This window comes from Mesoplodon mirus, assembly GCF_964341445.2.
Source record: "Mesoplodon mirus genome assembly, chromosome: 4".
Lineage (NCBI taxonomy): Eukaryota > Metazoa > Chordata > Mammalia > Artiodactyla > Ziphiidae > Mesoplodon > Mesoplodon mirus.
Genome location: NC_138979.1, coordinates 53,891,303 through 53,908,462, shown reverse-complemented (window position 1 = coordinate 53,908,462; position 17,160 = coordinate 53,891,303). Strand labels below are relative to the sequence as shown.

Genomic DNA, 17,160 nt, shown 5'->3' with positions numbered 1-17,160 from the left:
TTATGTGACGAATTACTTCTCTTGCACAGCACTGCTAGCCTAGAAAATATCTAAGACACTGGCTGTTCTACTATAATACTACCCAATATTACAAAGAGGTAATAAATGTAACTTTAATGAACTGTAAGAAATCAATTTTATTTTGGCTGAATTTGTTCTCACTAGCTTAAAAAATTTTAAGTTTTCACAATTGTCCTATTGCCGAGAGTCAATTTTAGATCTTCTTACAGTCACTATGAAGGACATTTACTTCTAAGATTCTAACTTTTGTCCTGTCTGAATTCACCACACTATACAAGCGTTATTAGATGATGATGATAAAAGGAAAAAGCACCTGCTTCCTCAGGTCAAAACGTCCAGGGGCGCCTGGCACGTGGTAGAGGGTCAATAAATGTCAGCTTCCTTTTGCTGTGTAACCAGGGCTGCCTCACAACACACCCGTCTCTAGCTGCCCCCATCCCCTGTTCTGATTTCTTCTTCCTCCCTGGCCCAGAGGTCAAAAGAAAATAAGTAACAAAAGTAGGAAGTAAATAAGAATTTAAATGTTGTCTGGTTACCTTAGTCTTTAGCTGAGACACTGCCTTCAAACTGGAAACTATCCCACTAATACTAATATTAAAAAGTCCCAAGGCAATAAGAAGGATTTAAAGTAAACAAGTTCTAAAAATCTCTTCCTGGTTTACAATTGTGTTGAAGGTATTAGGTCAGTGTTATGCTTACCTCTAACACCTGAAAAAAAAAATAAAATTTAGCCACTATTCTTAGTTTTCCCTTCAAGGAGATTACACCAGAATAAGTACAAAAAAGTACATAACTTGTAGGCTGTTTCAAAGCTTCTAGATTGCTCCTCTGAAACTTGGAATGCATTTCCCATTTTGAAATAAATATTGTTATAAAGTATGGTTAAATGCTGCAAGGTGAAAATACACCTGGTTCCCAAAATGTAACTGAAATAATATAAAAAGTTCTACTCCTCTTTTTCTTCTTTCTACTGAGAAATTGGAGCTGAGGTCCAGGTTTTGGCATCTTTTCATATAAATAGGACTTCACATGTCTAGCAAACAAAAGTCAGGAACTACCTATATTAAACAACCAACTTTTAGGCTATTATATTAACACTTAAGCAAATTTAAATTTAGTGATTTTAGGTGATTCTTCAAGTAAAGATGAGCTCTACCTCTAACAGACTACTTGTCAGACAAGGAAAACGTTTACTTCTGTATTTACCAAAAAGAAAGAACTGTTTAAGGAAATTTAAGTAAACTGAACACTAAAGACAAAAAAAAAATACTTAGAAGTCATATCAGGCAACATATTAGAGATGTTAGATAAGGAAATCAGACATAAAAAGGCAGGGAAGGAGAAGGTACTGGTATCTTTCTCTACTTCTAACACCTTGAGACAAAGTATACTATCATCTTAGCTATGTAAAAATTAGTCTCAAACCAAATTCCTTGAACCAAATATGACACTAAAGTAGTTTTAAAGTACTTCAAGCCAATAGTTAATAAACTGATTAAATGTAGAGTAGGGTATTATATATATACTGCTGTTCAGAGCAGAAGATACACAATTAATTTTACTACCTTGCACTGAAAGAACATGTAGCAGGTAGCAAGTAAATTTTCATAAGAAATACCAATTATTGGGACTTCCCTGGTGGCGCAGTGGTTAAGAATCCGCCTGCCAATGCAGGGCACACGGGTTTGAGCCCTGGTCCGGGAAGATCCCACATGCTGCGGAGCAACTAAGCCCGTGCACCACAACTGCTGAGCCTGCGCTCTGGAGCTCGCGAGCCACAACTACTGAGCCCGCATGCCACGACTACTGAAGCTTACGCACCTAGAGCCCGTGCTCCACAGCGGGGGAGGCCACCGCAGTGAGAAGCCCGTGCACCGCAATGAAGAGTAGCCCCTGCTCGCCACAACTAGAGAAAAGCCCACGCACCACAATGAAGAGTAGCCCCTGCTCGCCGCGACTAGAGAAAGCCCGTGCACAGCAATGGAGATGTGACGCAGCCAAGAATAAATAAATAAAATAAATACATTTATTAAAAAAAAAAAAAAAAAAAAAAATACCAATTATTTATACTAGTGTAATAATTTGGTAAAAAACTGATAATATCACAGCTCAAGTTATTTCAAATTCTGCTTATTCTAATAAATAGCAAAATTGTCCAATTTCTTCATTACATTGATTCCTTATGTGTACATTTTTAAGATTGTGATTTTTTTTCTTATTTCTAGTATTTAATCATGCCTAATCCTTTCTAAATATTTTTCTCTCTATAATCTCCCCTAAACCCATCTTTTTCCTCCTCCATCTCAACTAATATTTTATTCTAACCCTTGGTTATTTCCTTTAGTATGATATTCCCCTCCACCCCACCCAAATACAGTGACTTTCAAATGCACAGATATCTGTAGCCGAATTAAACTATAGTATTTGATGGTCCCTGCAATATCAACCTTACCTAAAGTTTCTTCTCTCTCATCTTTCCCTCCCAATCTTCCCTTTCATTTCAGTGTTACCTGCTTTATGTTTAGATTTAAGCTTTCATTCCATACACCACCAACTCCCTTACCCTCCCTCAGTATTTTCCATGTAGCACCATTCACTTGTTTAACAGCAAAAAATATTCCTTACTTGGTCATCCCTATCTGTACTTTTTCCCCATTCTCCAAAAACTGAAACATGCAGCATGGCTCAATTATTTTCTCATCCTAAAATTTAATGTGGGTTTACCTCCTTTTAAAAATTCTAATTTTAGAAACACTTGTTTCCTTCCTAGTTCCAGCCTGCGCCTCATGCCCTCTCTAATTATAAAAGGAAAAACACCAGTCCACTAAGACGAAATCTTCAAATTATTTTCAATGGCTCCTAATCAGATACAAAATACGCCACAAAACTGAGCATCCATCACCCCCAACACATTTACACAGTTGTACTAATTATATATGCAAGTAAATCTAAATTAATATGCATATAGTATAAAAAGAGAAAAATTTTAGAAGAATGAGCTAGAGATGAAATAAACTTTTTAAATGTCTTCATACCATCATTAAACTAGTATCTCAAAGTACAATATATACATAGGGTGAGGTTTGACATTAATGATCATGGATATAAATTCATACTTCACACAGTCTCAAACGTTTTGTCCAATTTATCAGATCTGAGTAGTCTGTGTTTTTATTAGATAGCCAATATTTTTACTTTGTAATGTATTTGATGAGCTCAGAGTAGGAGTGTATGTCAGCTTACCTTTTCCTTGTTCACCAATATTTGTCTTACTATTGTTACTGTTATTATCTTTGAGGGCTTTTTCTCATAAAAAATCTTTAAAATGTGTATCCATTTGAATCTTGGTAAAATTAAATAAATCCATGTAACTAGGCAGACAAAAACCGTTAACATACTGCACAATGCTAAAAGTGAACACGGGAGAGGACGCCACACGTGAGGCTGATTCAGGACACTCCATGTGTGGTTCATGACACATAACCGCCTAGTCTACAGACCACTGGCAGTAGGTATTTTAAATATTTGCCAATGATTTTATTTTTGCCAGATAAAAAGTTTTAATAAAAGTTCTGCTATTTTCCTCCCATACCTTCAAGTGCATTATTTTAGAGACCACTGCACTAAAGACTAGGTTCCTAACATACAGCTGGTTCTCAATGAATATTTATGTCTTGAATAAAAGCAATATATCTGCTATTTTGATTTTTTGGATGTTGTGCACATTATGTTCGAGGACCATCATGTTCATTAGACCCTGTCTCCAGGAAAACTTTTGAAGGTAAAAATTTGAGGGGGAAATGAACTGTTTACAATGTCAAGTTTTCTTCACAAAGGATCCATATCTTTGCTTTGTATCTTTCTGTAATACTTATCCCTAGATTTAGTTTATAATTTTGGTCATTATGTTGAATGTTTGTTTTTTTGTTTGGTCATTTCCATTTTTAACTAATGACTGCTAATGAAGAGAAAGCTATTAGTTTTTGCATATTTATTATGTATCACCATCTCAAAATTAATTATTAATTCTACTTGTTGTTTTCTACTGAAGTCCCCCTGAGTTTTCTCAGCATTATATAATTTGAAAGCAGAAATAATTTGTTCTTTTCTATTATTTATACCAACAATTTATTCTGTCTTATTTCAATGGCTAGAACTGCCAAAGCAATGTTTAATAATAGTGACGATGATGTAAATGATGATAGGAAGTATTTGTCTTTTTTCTGATGTTAATGGAAATAGCTTTAGTATTTCATCAATTTGCATAGGATGTCTGCTTTCTTTGGGGGGAACTATCATATTTTAATAGTTTCCTTTTATTTCAATGTTATTAGCTTTATAAAAATCAGAAATGGCTTATTTATAAATGTATTTTTGCTTCTAATGATACAATTATCTGGGATTCCCTTTAAAATGAATATGTTGGCAGACTAGTGAAATTAACTCAGTAATTATATAATTTTTCTTTTTGACACATTTTACTGGGTTAGATTTGCTTTAAGTTATACTTATTTACAACTATTTTAGTTCGTGAAATTGACTTATTTTCTTTTTGGAGTTTCTATCAGATTTTTGTCTTAAGGTTTTTAAAGTTTCATAATATTAATATACTCAACGTTAAATTTTGAGTGTGAGGCTACACTGTCTGATATAGTAGCTAATAGTACATGTGGCAATTTAAACATAATCATTAAAATAAAATAAAACATTCAATTCCTCAGTCCCACTAGCCGCTTTTAATTGCTCAACTGCTAGGATATTATATGGCGCAGATGTCACACTGAAAACAAAGAAAATCTCTCTTTCTCAGCTTTAAAATTCTAAAGCTTTTTCCATTCCTGTTGTAAGTCCTATTGAAGCTACCCAAGTCATAAGTCTCCACATCATATTCCTGAAGCACTAAGAAAATATTCCCAGACCAAATCATTCTTCACCCACATGAAACAAGAAGCAATCATCATACAAATGAACCTGAATTTTTTACGCAACAGTAAAGGAACAAGTCCTTTAATCTACTGGCTATAAGGCAATCTTTATATAGTAAGTCATGTATAATACTAATACCAAAGAAACAAAATCAAAAAACTTTAATGCAAAAAGTACCCCTCAAGAAAGGGCAATGGCAAATCAATCATTAAGTTTTAAATTCCTTTTCATTCCCTTGTATCATAGATAACATCATAATAGGACACCTAGAGTAAACTTTGACCTCCAGTTTTATTATAAATGACAGATATAGCTATAGAAAACAAAAAACAAAACAAAACCAAAAAATCTGGTATTCCAGTGACTTCATATATTTCAAACCAAGAAAAGTTAAATCCAAAGACTCTTTTAGAAAACAAGCTTATTTTTAAATTATCTTTTATTCAATTCTAATGCACGGCCATCAACTTAGCCAATTTTGGAAAATTAGAATACTTGCAGAGAAAACTAATTTCCTTTGTTAAAAGCAGACAAGTACCAGCTTATTAAGAAAGAGCCTTTTGTGGGCTTCCCTGGTGGCGCAGTGGCTGAGAGTCCGCCTGCCCATGCAGGGGACACAGGTTTGTGCCCCGGTCCGGGAAGATCCCACATGCCGCGGAGCGGCTGGGCCCGTGAGCCATGGCCGCTGAGCCTGCGCGTCCGGAGCCTGTGCTCCGCAAAGGGAGAGGCCACAACAGTGAGAGGCCCACGTACCGCAAAAAAAAAAAAAAAAGAAAGAAAGAAAGAGCCTTTTGTTTTCAGACCACGTGCTAAACAGTTTCTTTTTAATAAAACTTCAAAATACTGTTTTTAAATAAACAAAATTCTTCCTGCTCTCTAATCTTTACAACACTGAAAATTTGTGCCCAAAAAGTTTATAAGGATAGTCAACAAAAGATCTTCCCCTTTTTAATTTTTAATCACAACTGCCTTTGAAAATGATTCAGCATCCATTTAAACCCACAAATAAAAGCTTTATTTTTATTAGTTTTAATTAAAACTGCTATTTATTATAGGTGTTTAAAATCTAAAATACAAGTCTTTTTTCTAGACAAATGAATTGACTCACATTTCATAATATTTGTTTGAAGGAGTGCTTTAAAACATTACCCTGCCAGGAAGGAAAAATTCTAGTAATTTAGTTTTAATACTCCTTTCATACTTTTGAATTCTCAGAAATTCAGCTATTGTTGATAAGTTGACAAGACTATGTCAGATGTCAAAAATTATCTGTTCAGTATTTTAAATCTATTAACTCCAAATGTCTATCTACATAAGAAGTCAAATAAAAGTTCCTAATTTTAATCTTTGTTTCTTCTCAATTTTAATCTCTTTTTTGATACAAAAATATATACCACATACAATTCCATTTGTATTAACTGGGGGAGGGAATTTGGGGTAGGAGGAAAGGAAATATTACTGAACACACACACAATAATCTGAACACTTGCCCTTGTGTGAAAATCTTAAGATTTTCATTTTTATTAAAATCTTCATTTGTCTCCTAAAGGAGTGGGTTTGTGTCAAACCAAAATGATTCTCTCCCTCTTTTGAAATAATGACCCGTTTTATGTTCTGCTTGGTTAATATGTGCTTCTCCTGGACGCCCAGTTTATATCAGAAGTGAAAGGACCTGCTCTACAAGGGTGTCCCTCTCGGGAGGCAAATGGAATAGCTCACATATGCTGTGATTTGAGTCTTCTTCAGGAAAAGGGTTCTGCAGCTCTTCAGTCCTCCAAAAGGATCAGGAGGGCACAACAGTATAGATTTGGTATAACCTTCCCCATTTTTGGAAAATAGTTAACAAAATTCAGTCTTTCAAACATCTACTGCCTACTCAGCACCAGACACTGAGTACTGTGGAGGATACAAAGATCTGACATATGGTTCCTGCAGTCCCCAAGGACATTTACAAATAACTAACATGCAGCAGGAAATTATAAGTATCCCAAGGACTGTGAGTTTAGGGGAGATTACATCCAGCTACAATTGGAGCTAGTTGGGGGAGGGGGGAGTGCTAAATGATAACCTCATAAAGAATATGCAAAGACAGGACAAGGCAGGGACTCTTGGAAAAGGGAAAATACGGATAGAAAAACTGTAAGCCTCGGAGCCTGTTTCAACTTCTTCAGAGGACAGAGCACATGGAAAAGGAGCCTTAACATTAGCTACAGTCAAAATATTTTGACTACAAGCATAATAATTAATAATCAAATAGGTTAAACCTAATACACCTCTAAAGTAAACCAATTAGTCTAACCACAAGAAATTTACATACAAGGAAAATTTACAAACTGGAGTGAAATTACTAAGGTGCACTGGAAAATAACACACACACACACCGCATACAGAAGAAGAAATCCTTTTTTGTTTCTTAATCATAGTGAGGTGTGGGGAAAATGTTAATTTAAACCACAGCTTCATCAGCTTACTACCAGCACAGTTTCCTTTTAGGCTGTCAGTATAATGCTGCAGGATGATTCCCTGGCATTTTGTTCTAAACCCACAAATGAGATGGTTATGTGACCAGCTGCAGCTCCCTTCCTGCATTTCAGAAGCTCTCGGAGTCCACACACTTGGTCTCTGTATAACTTCACACAAAAGACTGGCAACTGGCCAAAAAACCCCTGCCATGGTGTATATTCCCCCAAGGTCCAAGATCTGCCATTTAATTCCAATTCAGCCGTGAAATGACTTGTACTTTAGCATACTATACCAATATAAAACAAATTAAATTCCAGTCCTAGTTAATAAAGGTATTCCTCTAAAATGCAATATACAAAGACATTAAAGTATATAGTCTATATTTTTAAAGAGACCTATGAATATAATTCCACTCCATTAAGAAGATTCCAAGATAATTCTTTAAATTTCCTCAAAGAGTTGCTACTTCCTCATAATCTTACCAACAGCAAGAAAACCCACTGCACACAGAGATTTAATTGTACTTCTAAATTTCCCCATTAAATATTTCATGCACATTGCTAACTAAAAGTCAAGAAGAATGAACGTTTTCAACATCTGGTGCGTACAGGTTGACATGACCTGCAATGATGACTGTGAGACAGATACCTCAAGAATGATCTTAATTCCTGCTGTTTAAAGAGAAATACTTACAACCTTACAGAAACACATGGTTCTGTCAATTAGATAGCTGCTGTGTCATTCTAGTATATAAGTGTCCTGAGGGAAACGGGGGGAAACTAATGAAAACACTTTAACAGCTTGGCTAATGCTTAATTTTTATAGGAAGGAGTGTTTTATGAGAGCAAATAATAATAAACTGAGCACTAGGCTCAGAAAATCTTCCCAAGATTTTCACTTTTACTGATGTCTTCATGTACCTCTAGTTTGTCTCTCTTCCACGTCCGGTCATCTTCCACACAAAGGATCACTGAAATACTAGTGATCTACAGGACTAACCCTTACAATATTTTATTCAATAGCCACAGTGTAATAATGTTAAACCTGTAAAAATGTAAACTTGGTAAGCCACTGACCTTTTTTTCTTCCTTTTGATGGGACACCTTTCTACAATACAATAAGCAGCTAAGGATAATGTAGAAAGGATTAGCACACAACTTCAGTAGAAAGTGTGACTCAAAAGCAATATTTGGACTTTAAATCCCCATCCCTGCCCAGTATTGCCTTCATGTAACATTCGAGGGCTATATGGAAAAAACAAAAATAAAAGGGCTCCTTTAAATGGCTTTTTTTCTTTCAATGTCAAAAACCTTTCGAATTCAGTAAAATGATTAAAGCCATAAAGAATTATTCATAATTTACTAGTCAAGGAAAGAAATTTGCTTCACGCCAAAGTTAAAACTGTAAAATACACTGACTCTTTGAGCATACCGAATGGATATGGATTGTTAAACATCACTTGTAACCTGAATAACCTGTTCAAAGTAGTCAAATTCTTACTTTATTGTCATTTATATGAAACAGACATGTATAGTATATTACAAAGAGAGAACAGGGCCTCCAATATCCTTTTAAAGGATGTGACACTTACAAAAAAATTAGCCTGAAAGGCTACACACAAAATTCTTGATGTCTATCTACAGAGTAGAAGAGGAGGAGTGGAACTGTGTTGGGACAGGGGAGACTGTCAAAATAATTTTTTAAACAAAGAAGTTAAAAATTTAAGATTATATAACAAAACGTTAACTGGACAGTAGGAATGTGGGTTTTTATCATATTATTCTTCAATTAAAAACAAAACAAGAAAAAGAAAAGGAATTATAATGAACAACAACAAATACTTTTCACTTCCCTGAAGCTTAGCGGGATGGGAAAGAAGAGGAGACCTAGAGGTTGAAAGGGCAACGCAAATTTACATCTGAATGAATAAGGACAAGCATTCCTGATAGCCCCAGTCCTCTGTGAATTCCAGCAGGACTCAAAGGCAGTAATGTCAGTCCCCACTGGCTTAGAGACTGGGGGGAGGGGAAAGAGCGAGGAAGATGAGAAAACGCCTGCGCACACACAGTAAAGGAATGGCATTTTCAGATAATATTAATACTTACCAGTATGTACTGTAGCTACTGCAATCCATACACACTGTGTGCTGAGCTTTTTCTTGCTTTTCTGATTTCTTATGGTTGGTTAAGGGTATTTGTGCATCTTCATAATGTTTTTTTGCATGGCCATTCACATACCTTACAAAAATCAAATGAAAATATATTTTAATCTAAATATTGCTTTGGAAGTTAAAGTAGCAGGAGATAATAAAATTATATGGTTATCAAATCAGAATAAGAAAGAATTCCTTCTAATAAAGAGCATTCAATCCTGTAAGAGCATTCATCACTTAGTGATTTATTAAGCTGAGTACTTAAAATATGCTCCTTTTTTGCAATCAAATACAGTCTATTTATTATTATACACAAGACTAGGACCAGGCAAGGAAAGGTGTTATCTATGCAAATCAGTTTCAATACCATTGAGATTATCATTTATCAACTCCTTTGCTGATACTTTTGCTATATAGCCTTTTTCTTTTTTTAAGTTTTCTTAGGCTGCTAACTCCCAACTCAGCTATTATCAAAGACAAGCTTTGCAAACTAAATTACTCAATCACTGCCCACAGGGCCGTAGGCTCTGCTTAGGTTGCTGCTTAATATAAAACATTCGAGTCAGATATGGAAACAGGATAATCTCCCATCTCTTTCTCATCAATATGGCTTCAGATCTTTCATTTGAATGCCTGAATAATCACACCACTAATATGGAAATAGGTTTGTTTAAAAGAAATCCAAACAAAACAGAAATTATCTTAAGCTTATATAAACTGTTATTTCTTACTACATGGGCAAAGATAATCAAAGGTTGACTACAGTCAGAAAAATTTTCTAACACTTTCCAACTCAGATTTAATAAATCATTTTATCACAAAAAGCAAAATGAAACTGAAGTAAGGGTTCGTCTACACCTTCACCTCAATACTGTACAGTGCCGTAACCGACCACTACGTGAAGACCCTCATAAAACAAAAACTTCCCAGGTCCTGGAAAGCTGCCAGTTTATAGAAGGTAAGGCCTAATTGTAAACTCAGAACAGTCAAAACAAATGTCGGTTAAATAGCGCCAAAGTAAACCTGCTCAGAGAGTTAAGGTGACATTTTTGTCATGATGTGCCTTAACTGTACAAGGAGCAACACTTACCTTAGGGGAAAGTAGGATAGTTTGTGCTAAGTAAGGAGGATCAACTCCAAGCCTGGCTGCTCTACCCCAGGAAACCTGGAAGCATCAGAGGCACTACTAACCTCAACTCAGAGTTTGATCACGTTTTTCCCCCTTTTTTTCACTGTAATAAACATAACCAAGACTTGTGTGTAGGGTCTTCTGTTCATAAAAGTGGACTAAAGTGAATTTTTAATTCCATTGTATATATGGCTGAGTTAAAATAAAAATAATGATTAAGAGTATAAACTCAAAAATTAGATAGCCTAGGTTTTAGCAGGCGTTATCATATGCTGGCCTGGTGAGCTTGGGTGAGTTATTTAACCTCTCTACTTCTGTTTTCTCATCTATAAAACAGAGATAATAGTACTTATATCTCATGGGTTGTTAGGTGATTAAATCATCCATGACTCAGAATGCATGAATGAATGAATAGTACATATAGTTCCTTTAGCCACCATACTGTAGCCTCCAAATGTACTAGATATTTCCATGGTTACTGTAATAAATGTCAGTGATAAAGTAAGAAGTGTATTACTGCTAACATTAAGATTAGCAATGTTTTGGCTAATATTCAAATACATGTCAGAAGTTTTAGATTTTAACCAATTTGGTCTAAAAAGGAAAAGTGTCAATATACATGCCACAGATTTTTTAACAACAATCAAAAAATTGGAAAAATAACTTAAAAGGGATGGTGTCATGAAGACCAATACAATACATAACTCAAATATACTACTGATAAAGTGCATTTCCTAGTTTGAAAGAGTATTCAGTTTAAGACTCCCCTAAAGACAAGTGGTCTAAATTACTAAAAAAATTGTCATTCTTGGCAATCAACACCCAGGATTACATGGCAAAAGAAAATTAGCCAATCAGCTATGTAAAAATGAAGATCCAAATGCAGGTTACTCTCATTATCTGTGTAATCTACTTAATTATATTTCTCTGAAACCATGTCAGATTTCCAAATTTAAGATTGATTACAATTGGAAACATACTACCTACAGAGCCTAGAAAATTTTCAATTTATTTTTCCAATACCTACTTAGAGAACTGTTTGTTGCTTGCTGTTAAGAACACTAATGTCTCCACTTTTTGAGAGTGTGTCAGGTCTTTTTGTTGACATATGACCTTGCAGATTTAGGCTGTAAAGCACTATGAGACAACTGGAGGATAGAACTATATAAATTTTATTGCGTTATAATTCTCACCTCTCAAAATCTAGGAGAGGAATCTGTCTCTTCAAGTGCAGAATTTAAGTGCTTCTACTTTTCTTCTTTTTTTAAAAAAATGTTATCTGTACAAAGTATTTTCAGGTTCCCCAAATCCTAGAGATTTCAAAACCACAATAACCACAATTAAGATATGCAGTTAACATTTTCCAAAAGTACTCTTAAGTGTACATGGAAAAATAGACTCAATTCCAGGACTGAAAATGTGAAAAATCAAAAGTTAACTGAACAAAGATGCTCTCTTCATGCAATGAGGGTTTACGAATAACGATGGGGAAACCGTCCAAATAAATACAATATAGATTTCAGCCTGTGTGACTCAGTATGATTTCCCACCTCCTTGCTGCTAAGCTACTAACTTCTGAAGTAAATTCAAAGCAGATTTTCTAAGCTAAAAGAGCCATAGAAATAAATGTGCTACTACCAGACACACAAAGTTTGATATTTATTTGAGTTTGTGCTAGAAAAAAGAGTTACTAAAGTATTTAAGTAACATCATTTTGAAGCCAAGAACTGGGAGGAAATGCTCAGGCTTGAACTGGGTTTGGGAGTGTTAAGTTCCTAGAAAGCAAAAATGTCTTAATGGAACAATGATATATTTGGTACATCTTAGCATAAATAATGAACTACACTGTGAGACCATTTTTGAGGGAATTCCTTTATCTGTTTTGTTTTCAGAAGAATGATGTTATATCTGGGATTTGATTCAAAAGTCAGTAAAGGTAGGGAACGGTAGGTAACAGGTGAAACAAAATTGGCCACATGTCAATCAAATATTACTAGTAGATTGTCTTGATCATCAAATTAATTCTTCTGAGTATCAATATAAAGGGGTTTCCCCCCCTAGATTTTCCTCAGTTCCATCACTGAACAAAGGGATTCTATTAGGAGAGGGAAGCCCTACAGAGAATTACGTACACGCTATAATTAAACAATGGTGCTAAATAAATCCAAATCAATAACACTTTGACATAAAGCTTAAAGGTAAACTGAAAAAAGCAAGTTGGGTAGTGAAGTAATAAGCATGTCACCTACCTTCCACAGTGGACACTTGAACAAGTCAAACAGACCCAGGGGCTTTTGTTGGACCGGCACACTAATAAAAAGAAAAATACACAATATGCCAATTGTATCACGTTATTTCCCAGTTTCTCCCCTAATCTGTAATACCACATCCTGTGATTAAGTTATAAATTCCATGGCTGCTTAGGTGTACTGAAATCACAAATCCTTGCTTTGTGAGTGCATTTACACAAAACGGCTGCCTAATTAATGTTATACTGAAAGAATCTAAACGCATGTCCACAACAACTGCTCATATTAATTGCAGACTCAACTCAAATAGTTTAACCACAGGTTAAACACTTTTCTCCTTTATTACTTATTCCTTTTTTTTTTTCAACAGTCTCTGACAAGTTAAGGACAGTCTATTTTCTCATCAAAAGCATTTTTAAGGGAATTCCCTGGCAGTCCAGTGGTTAAGACTCCACGTTCCCAGTGCAGGGGGCACGGGTTCCATCCCTGGTTGGGGAACTAAGATCCCTCATGCTGCATGGTGCAGCCAAAAAATAAATAAAAAGACAAAACATTAAAAAAAAAGATTAAAAAAAACATTTTTAAGGCAAATTTTTTAATCACATGTCTTTACCATACAGATCATATACTACTATAAATGACAACTCTTTTAGTTTATATAGTGAGAAGCATAACCTAAGGATACAATTCGGAAGACTAAGCCCAGTTCTTCCCAAATTAACGTCTCAAATGCATTAAATATAATTCTAAATATGATGACTGCATGTAATTCTTGCTGAGGGTATAATCAGGACATTAATTACTTTAGTTTGAGTATTATAGGGACGCAGCAGGCAAAAAGGGGAATGAAAACTTTTAAAATACTGATTACAATTTTGCTTGCTGTTTACTTATTCAATTTTAAGCCCAATAAACATAACAATGATTTTAAAAGGGAGGGGATATAAAAATCACGAGGAACAAGCTTTTTCAAAACACATATGTTCTACTCAGGCAGAGACATCTACATTGGGGTGGGTACAGAAGGAGAAAAGAACTTGTCTATTTTGAGAAAAGCAACTTCCCAGGTGACTCCCTAATACAACCACTTGAGAACCACTAGTCAGCCTCCTAGGGGCCATGAGGGGGGCATCGCAGCACATCCACACACTCAGGATTATAGTAAATCCACTGCCTGGCACACAGTATATGCTCAATGAACAGTTGTTGAAACAAAGTTTACATTTCTTAGTTTAAGATACCAAGCTCTTCCAAGATCTGATCCCTATTATATTATATTGGTCCTGTCTAATCATACAACACAATCGGCCTTTCTCATTGTTAAGAAAAATTAGCCAAAACTGGAAATAAAGTGAATCAAGAACTATAAACCCTTTCAGTGTATAATAAAACACATTATACCATGAATATCCCAAAGATATTTAATTATAATACCATTGTTTGACCTGCTGTTTACTATTGATTAGGACCCAAATTCTATGAACTTGTAGGTTTTTATTTGGTAGAGACAATATCTGTCTGGCAGACTCCAAGGGCTATGGTTGTACTACCCTGAAGTACATTAATGGGCTTTATATCTAGCCTAGCAATTTACTTCAACATTCATTCTTCAGTGTCTGCATTCACTCAATTCCTCAAATGCTCTTGGAATCAGCTTTATCATCCTGCTGGTTCCCTTATTAATGAGTTAAATAAATCTTTGACACACATTCATTCTACATTTGGGAGGGGAGGAGAAGGCAAGGAAGAATAGGAGAGTACAGTGATATACTGCCCAAGGGCCTCTGCCTTTCTGCCCAGCACAGGGCTCTAACTATTTTTGAATGAGAAAACTTTCAGTGGTAAAAAATTCCCTTCCAGTTAGCCAAGGGCTTTACCTTTCCTTAGTGCATTACATTAACTGCTAGGGCCATCCTGAAGGCATTTTAGTTTTTTACTCAGTTGGGTCCAATTTTGTTATATGTGCATGTAAGTCACATGACAAAGGCTAATAAGAAGAACGCCAAACTGCTAACAGCAATTATTTTAGGCAAGTACATGAGAAGACTATTGTGAGGGGAGACTGCTGGCTTTTTATTTGTACACCCCTGTGGTATTTGATTTGTATCAACAAAAACATGACATTTTTATAGTTTGAAAAGCAAGTCCTATAAAGTATATTTTTAAAGGGAAAAATAAATTAGAACACAGTTTACTTGAAACAGATATTCCTGGTCTGCGATATAACTTGAAGGATTAAAAAACTACAAATATTATATAGTTTTATTCCTCCAGCAACTCTTTTTCTTTCAGTAAATACTAAGAAACACTGTACTCAATCTGGAAGAAGTTTAATATTATCCTGAAATAAGTAATTATAATAGTAAGTTTAGGCCCAAGTTTTTAGTCATTTACAGGTTTTTGTTTTTTGTGTAATTATGGGAAGATTTTTCCCCCTCCTTTGAATGAGGAAAAAAAAATCTAGAACAAAATCACTGTTACTTTGGTGCGTTTTCTACCAAGTGTTCATTTTTTCCCCCGATGGCTGTAAAGTGTGTGTATGGACAAAAAGTACATACAATTTTGTGATCTAACTTTTCCACTATCAGTATATTAAATGCATTTCTTCATGTTACTGAATTAGAATAGTGTACTCTAAATCTAGTCTTATAAAATCTCAATTACCTCATAAAATTTTATCAGTTTTTTAATTTCTTAATTTCAAATTTTTGAAAAGATACCCTAAGCCTGAGGGGAAGAAATGGGAAATAACTGCCTAATAGGTACAGGGTTTATTTTGGGGTGATGAAATGTCTTGGAACAAGATAGAGGTGGTAGTTGTAGATGTACTAAATGCACTGAATTGAACCATTCACTTTAAAATGGTTAATTTGGGGAATTCCCTGGCAGTCCAGTGGTTGGGACTCGGTGCTTTCACTGCCAAGAGCCCAGGTCCAATCCCTGGTTGGGGAACTAAGATCCCACAAGCTGCATGGCATGTATATAAATAAATAAATAAGTAAATAATATTATGTTATGTGAATTATATCTTGATTAAATAAATAGGTGCTTAAGACAGGGATGAGGAGAAAGAATAAAAGGAAATAAAATAGTATTGACTTTCAAAAACATCGGAAAGAAGTGACTGTGCCTTTTACTAAATATCAAAAAAGACCTCACTTTCTAAGTTAAGAAATCAAATTTCTTTTATCATGAATGTTTACAATAAGAAAGTTAAGACTTAATGTGTGATAAGACAGTTGGTCTTGGCTATTTAAATGACAGTACTCTCTGAGGGCTTAATAGTTTCACACCAGAAGAACATTTGAAGGCTAGGAAACTACACAGAAAAGGGTATTATGGGGCATTCTGAAGGCATTTATTACACTGCTTCAGGGAATATTCACTCTGTGTATATATACCTTATCTAAATTATAAACCTCTAAAGTACCCAAGACAATTAGAAAACAGAAGGAAAAATATTGGCTTTAAATTAAACTCTCAATTATTGCTACAAATAGAACAGGTCATAGCATGAGTAAAAGAATACCTGCAATAATCTTAAATTCATTTATTTAAATTACCTTAAGGGGACATATTTTATTTTAAAAGGTAGTCTCTCAATGTATAGACAGATGGGTTTCAAGTTTATCTGTAGGAAGAACACATTTCCCATGGAAACTGCATTAGAGGTTTGCAGGCTATTTTATAAAACTCTACAAGAACCGTAACAAAACTGAAATACTATATTGTGTGTGTGCATGTGTGTGTGTATAAAATAAAACCATACACAGTCAATAAAAAATGTTTTTTAAGCTATAAATATACTATCTATTCAGCAGAACATAAAAATATTAAACTGAAGGGTTTTTATTTTTTTAATCTTAAATGCCGGTACTTGAGAAAGAGAGGTTAATAAGGTTGGAAACTTGTAGGAGTTCAAAAAGATAAGTCTGGAAACTTATAAGGGCACTTTTTATTATGCCTAATTACACTTCAAGGTGACGTCATGGCAGGGAAGCCATGCAGTATATTTCTCACACTGTTACACATGGCCGCAGCAGGGTCACTGGATGTCATAAGCAGAAGTCTGGTCCTCTTTCACTCAGATTATGAAATTTCCTCAAAGTTACTCTCCTCCAGCAATCTGTCCCATACGCTCAGATTCTTCCAACCCCGAGCTCGGGTTTCCTCTCTCAGCTCCTGGGCATCTCAGCCTGGGGGCCTGGTACTATCCAGCT

At 35.0% G+C, this 17,160-nt stretch overlaps 1 protein-coding gene across 3 annotated transcripts in view; it reads right to left on the bottom strand.

Moving 5' to 3' along the window:
- USP3 (ubiquitin specific peptidase 3) overlaps positions 1 to 17,160 on the bottom strand; it is a 100,433-nt gene that overhangs the window by 59,745 nt on the left and 23,528 nt on the right. For 2 of the 3 annotated variants that reach the window (XM_082619641.1, XM_082619640.1), the window contains exons 2-3: positions 12,941 to 13,001; positions 9,516 to 9,647 (exon numbers count right to left, since the gene is read on the bottom strand). In XM_082619641.1, the coding sequence (XP_082475767.1) occupies positions 9,516 to 9,544 (29 nt within the window). In that variant the 5' untranslated portion in view covers positions 9,545 to 9,647; positions 12,941 to 13,001. Of the gene's footprint in view, positions 1 to 9,515; positions 9,648 to 11,884; positions 11,966 to 12,940; positions 13,002 to 17,160 lie in introns of those variants that run through there. The other variant, XM_082619642.1, reaches the window with a different exon arrangement.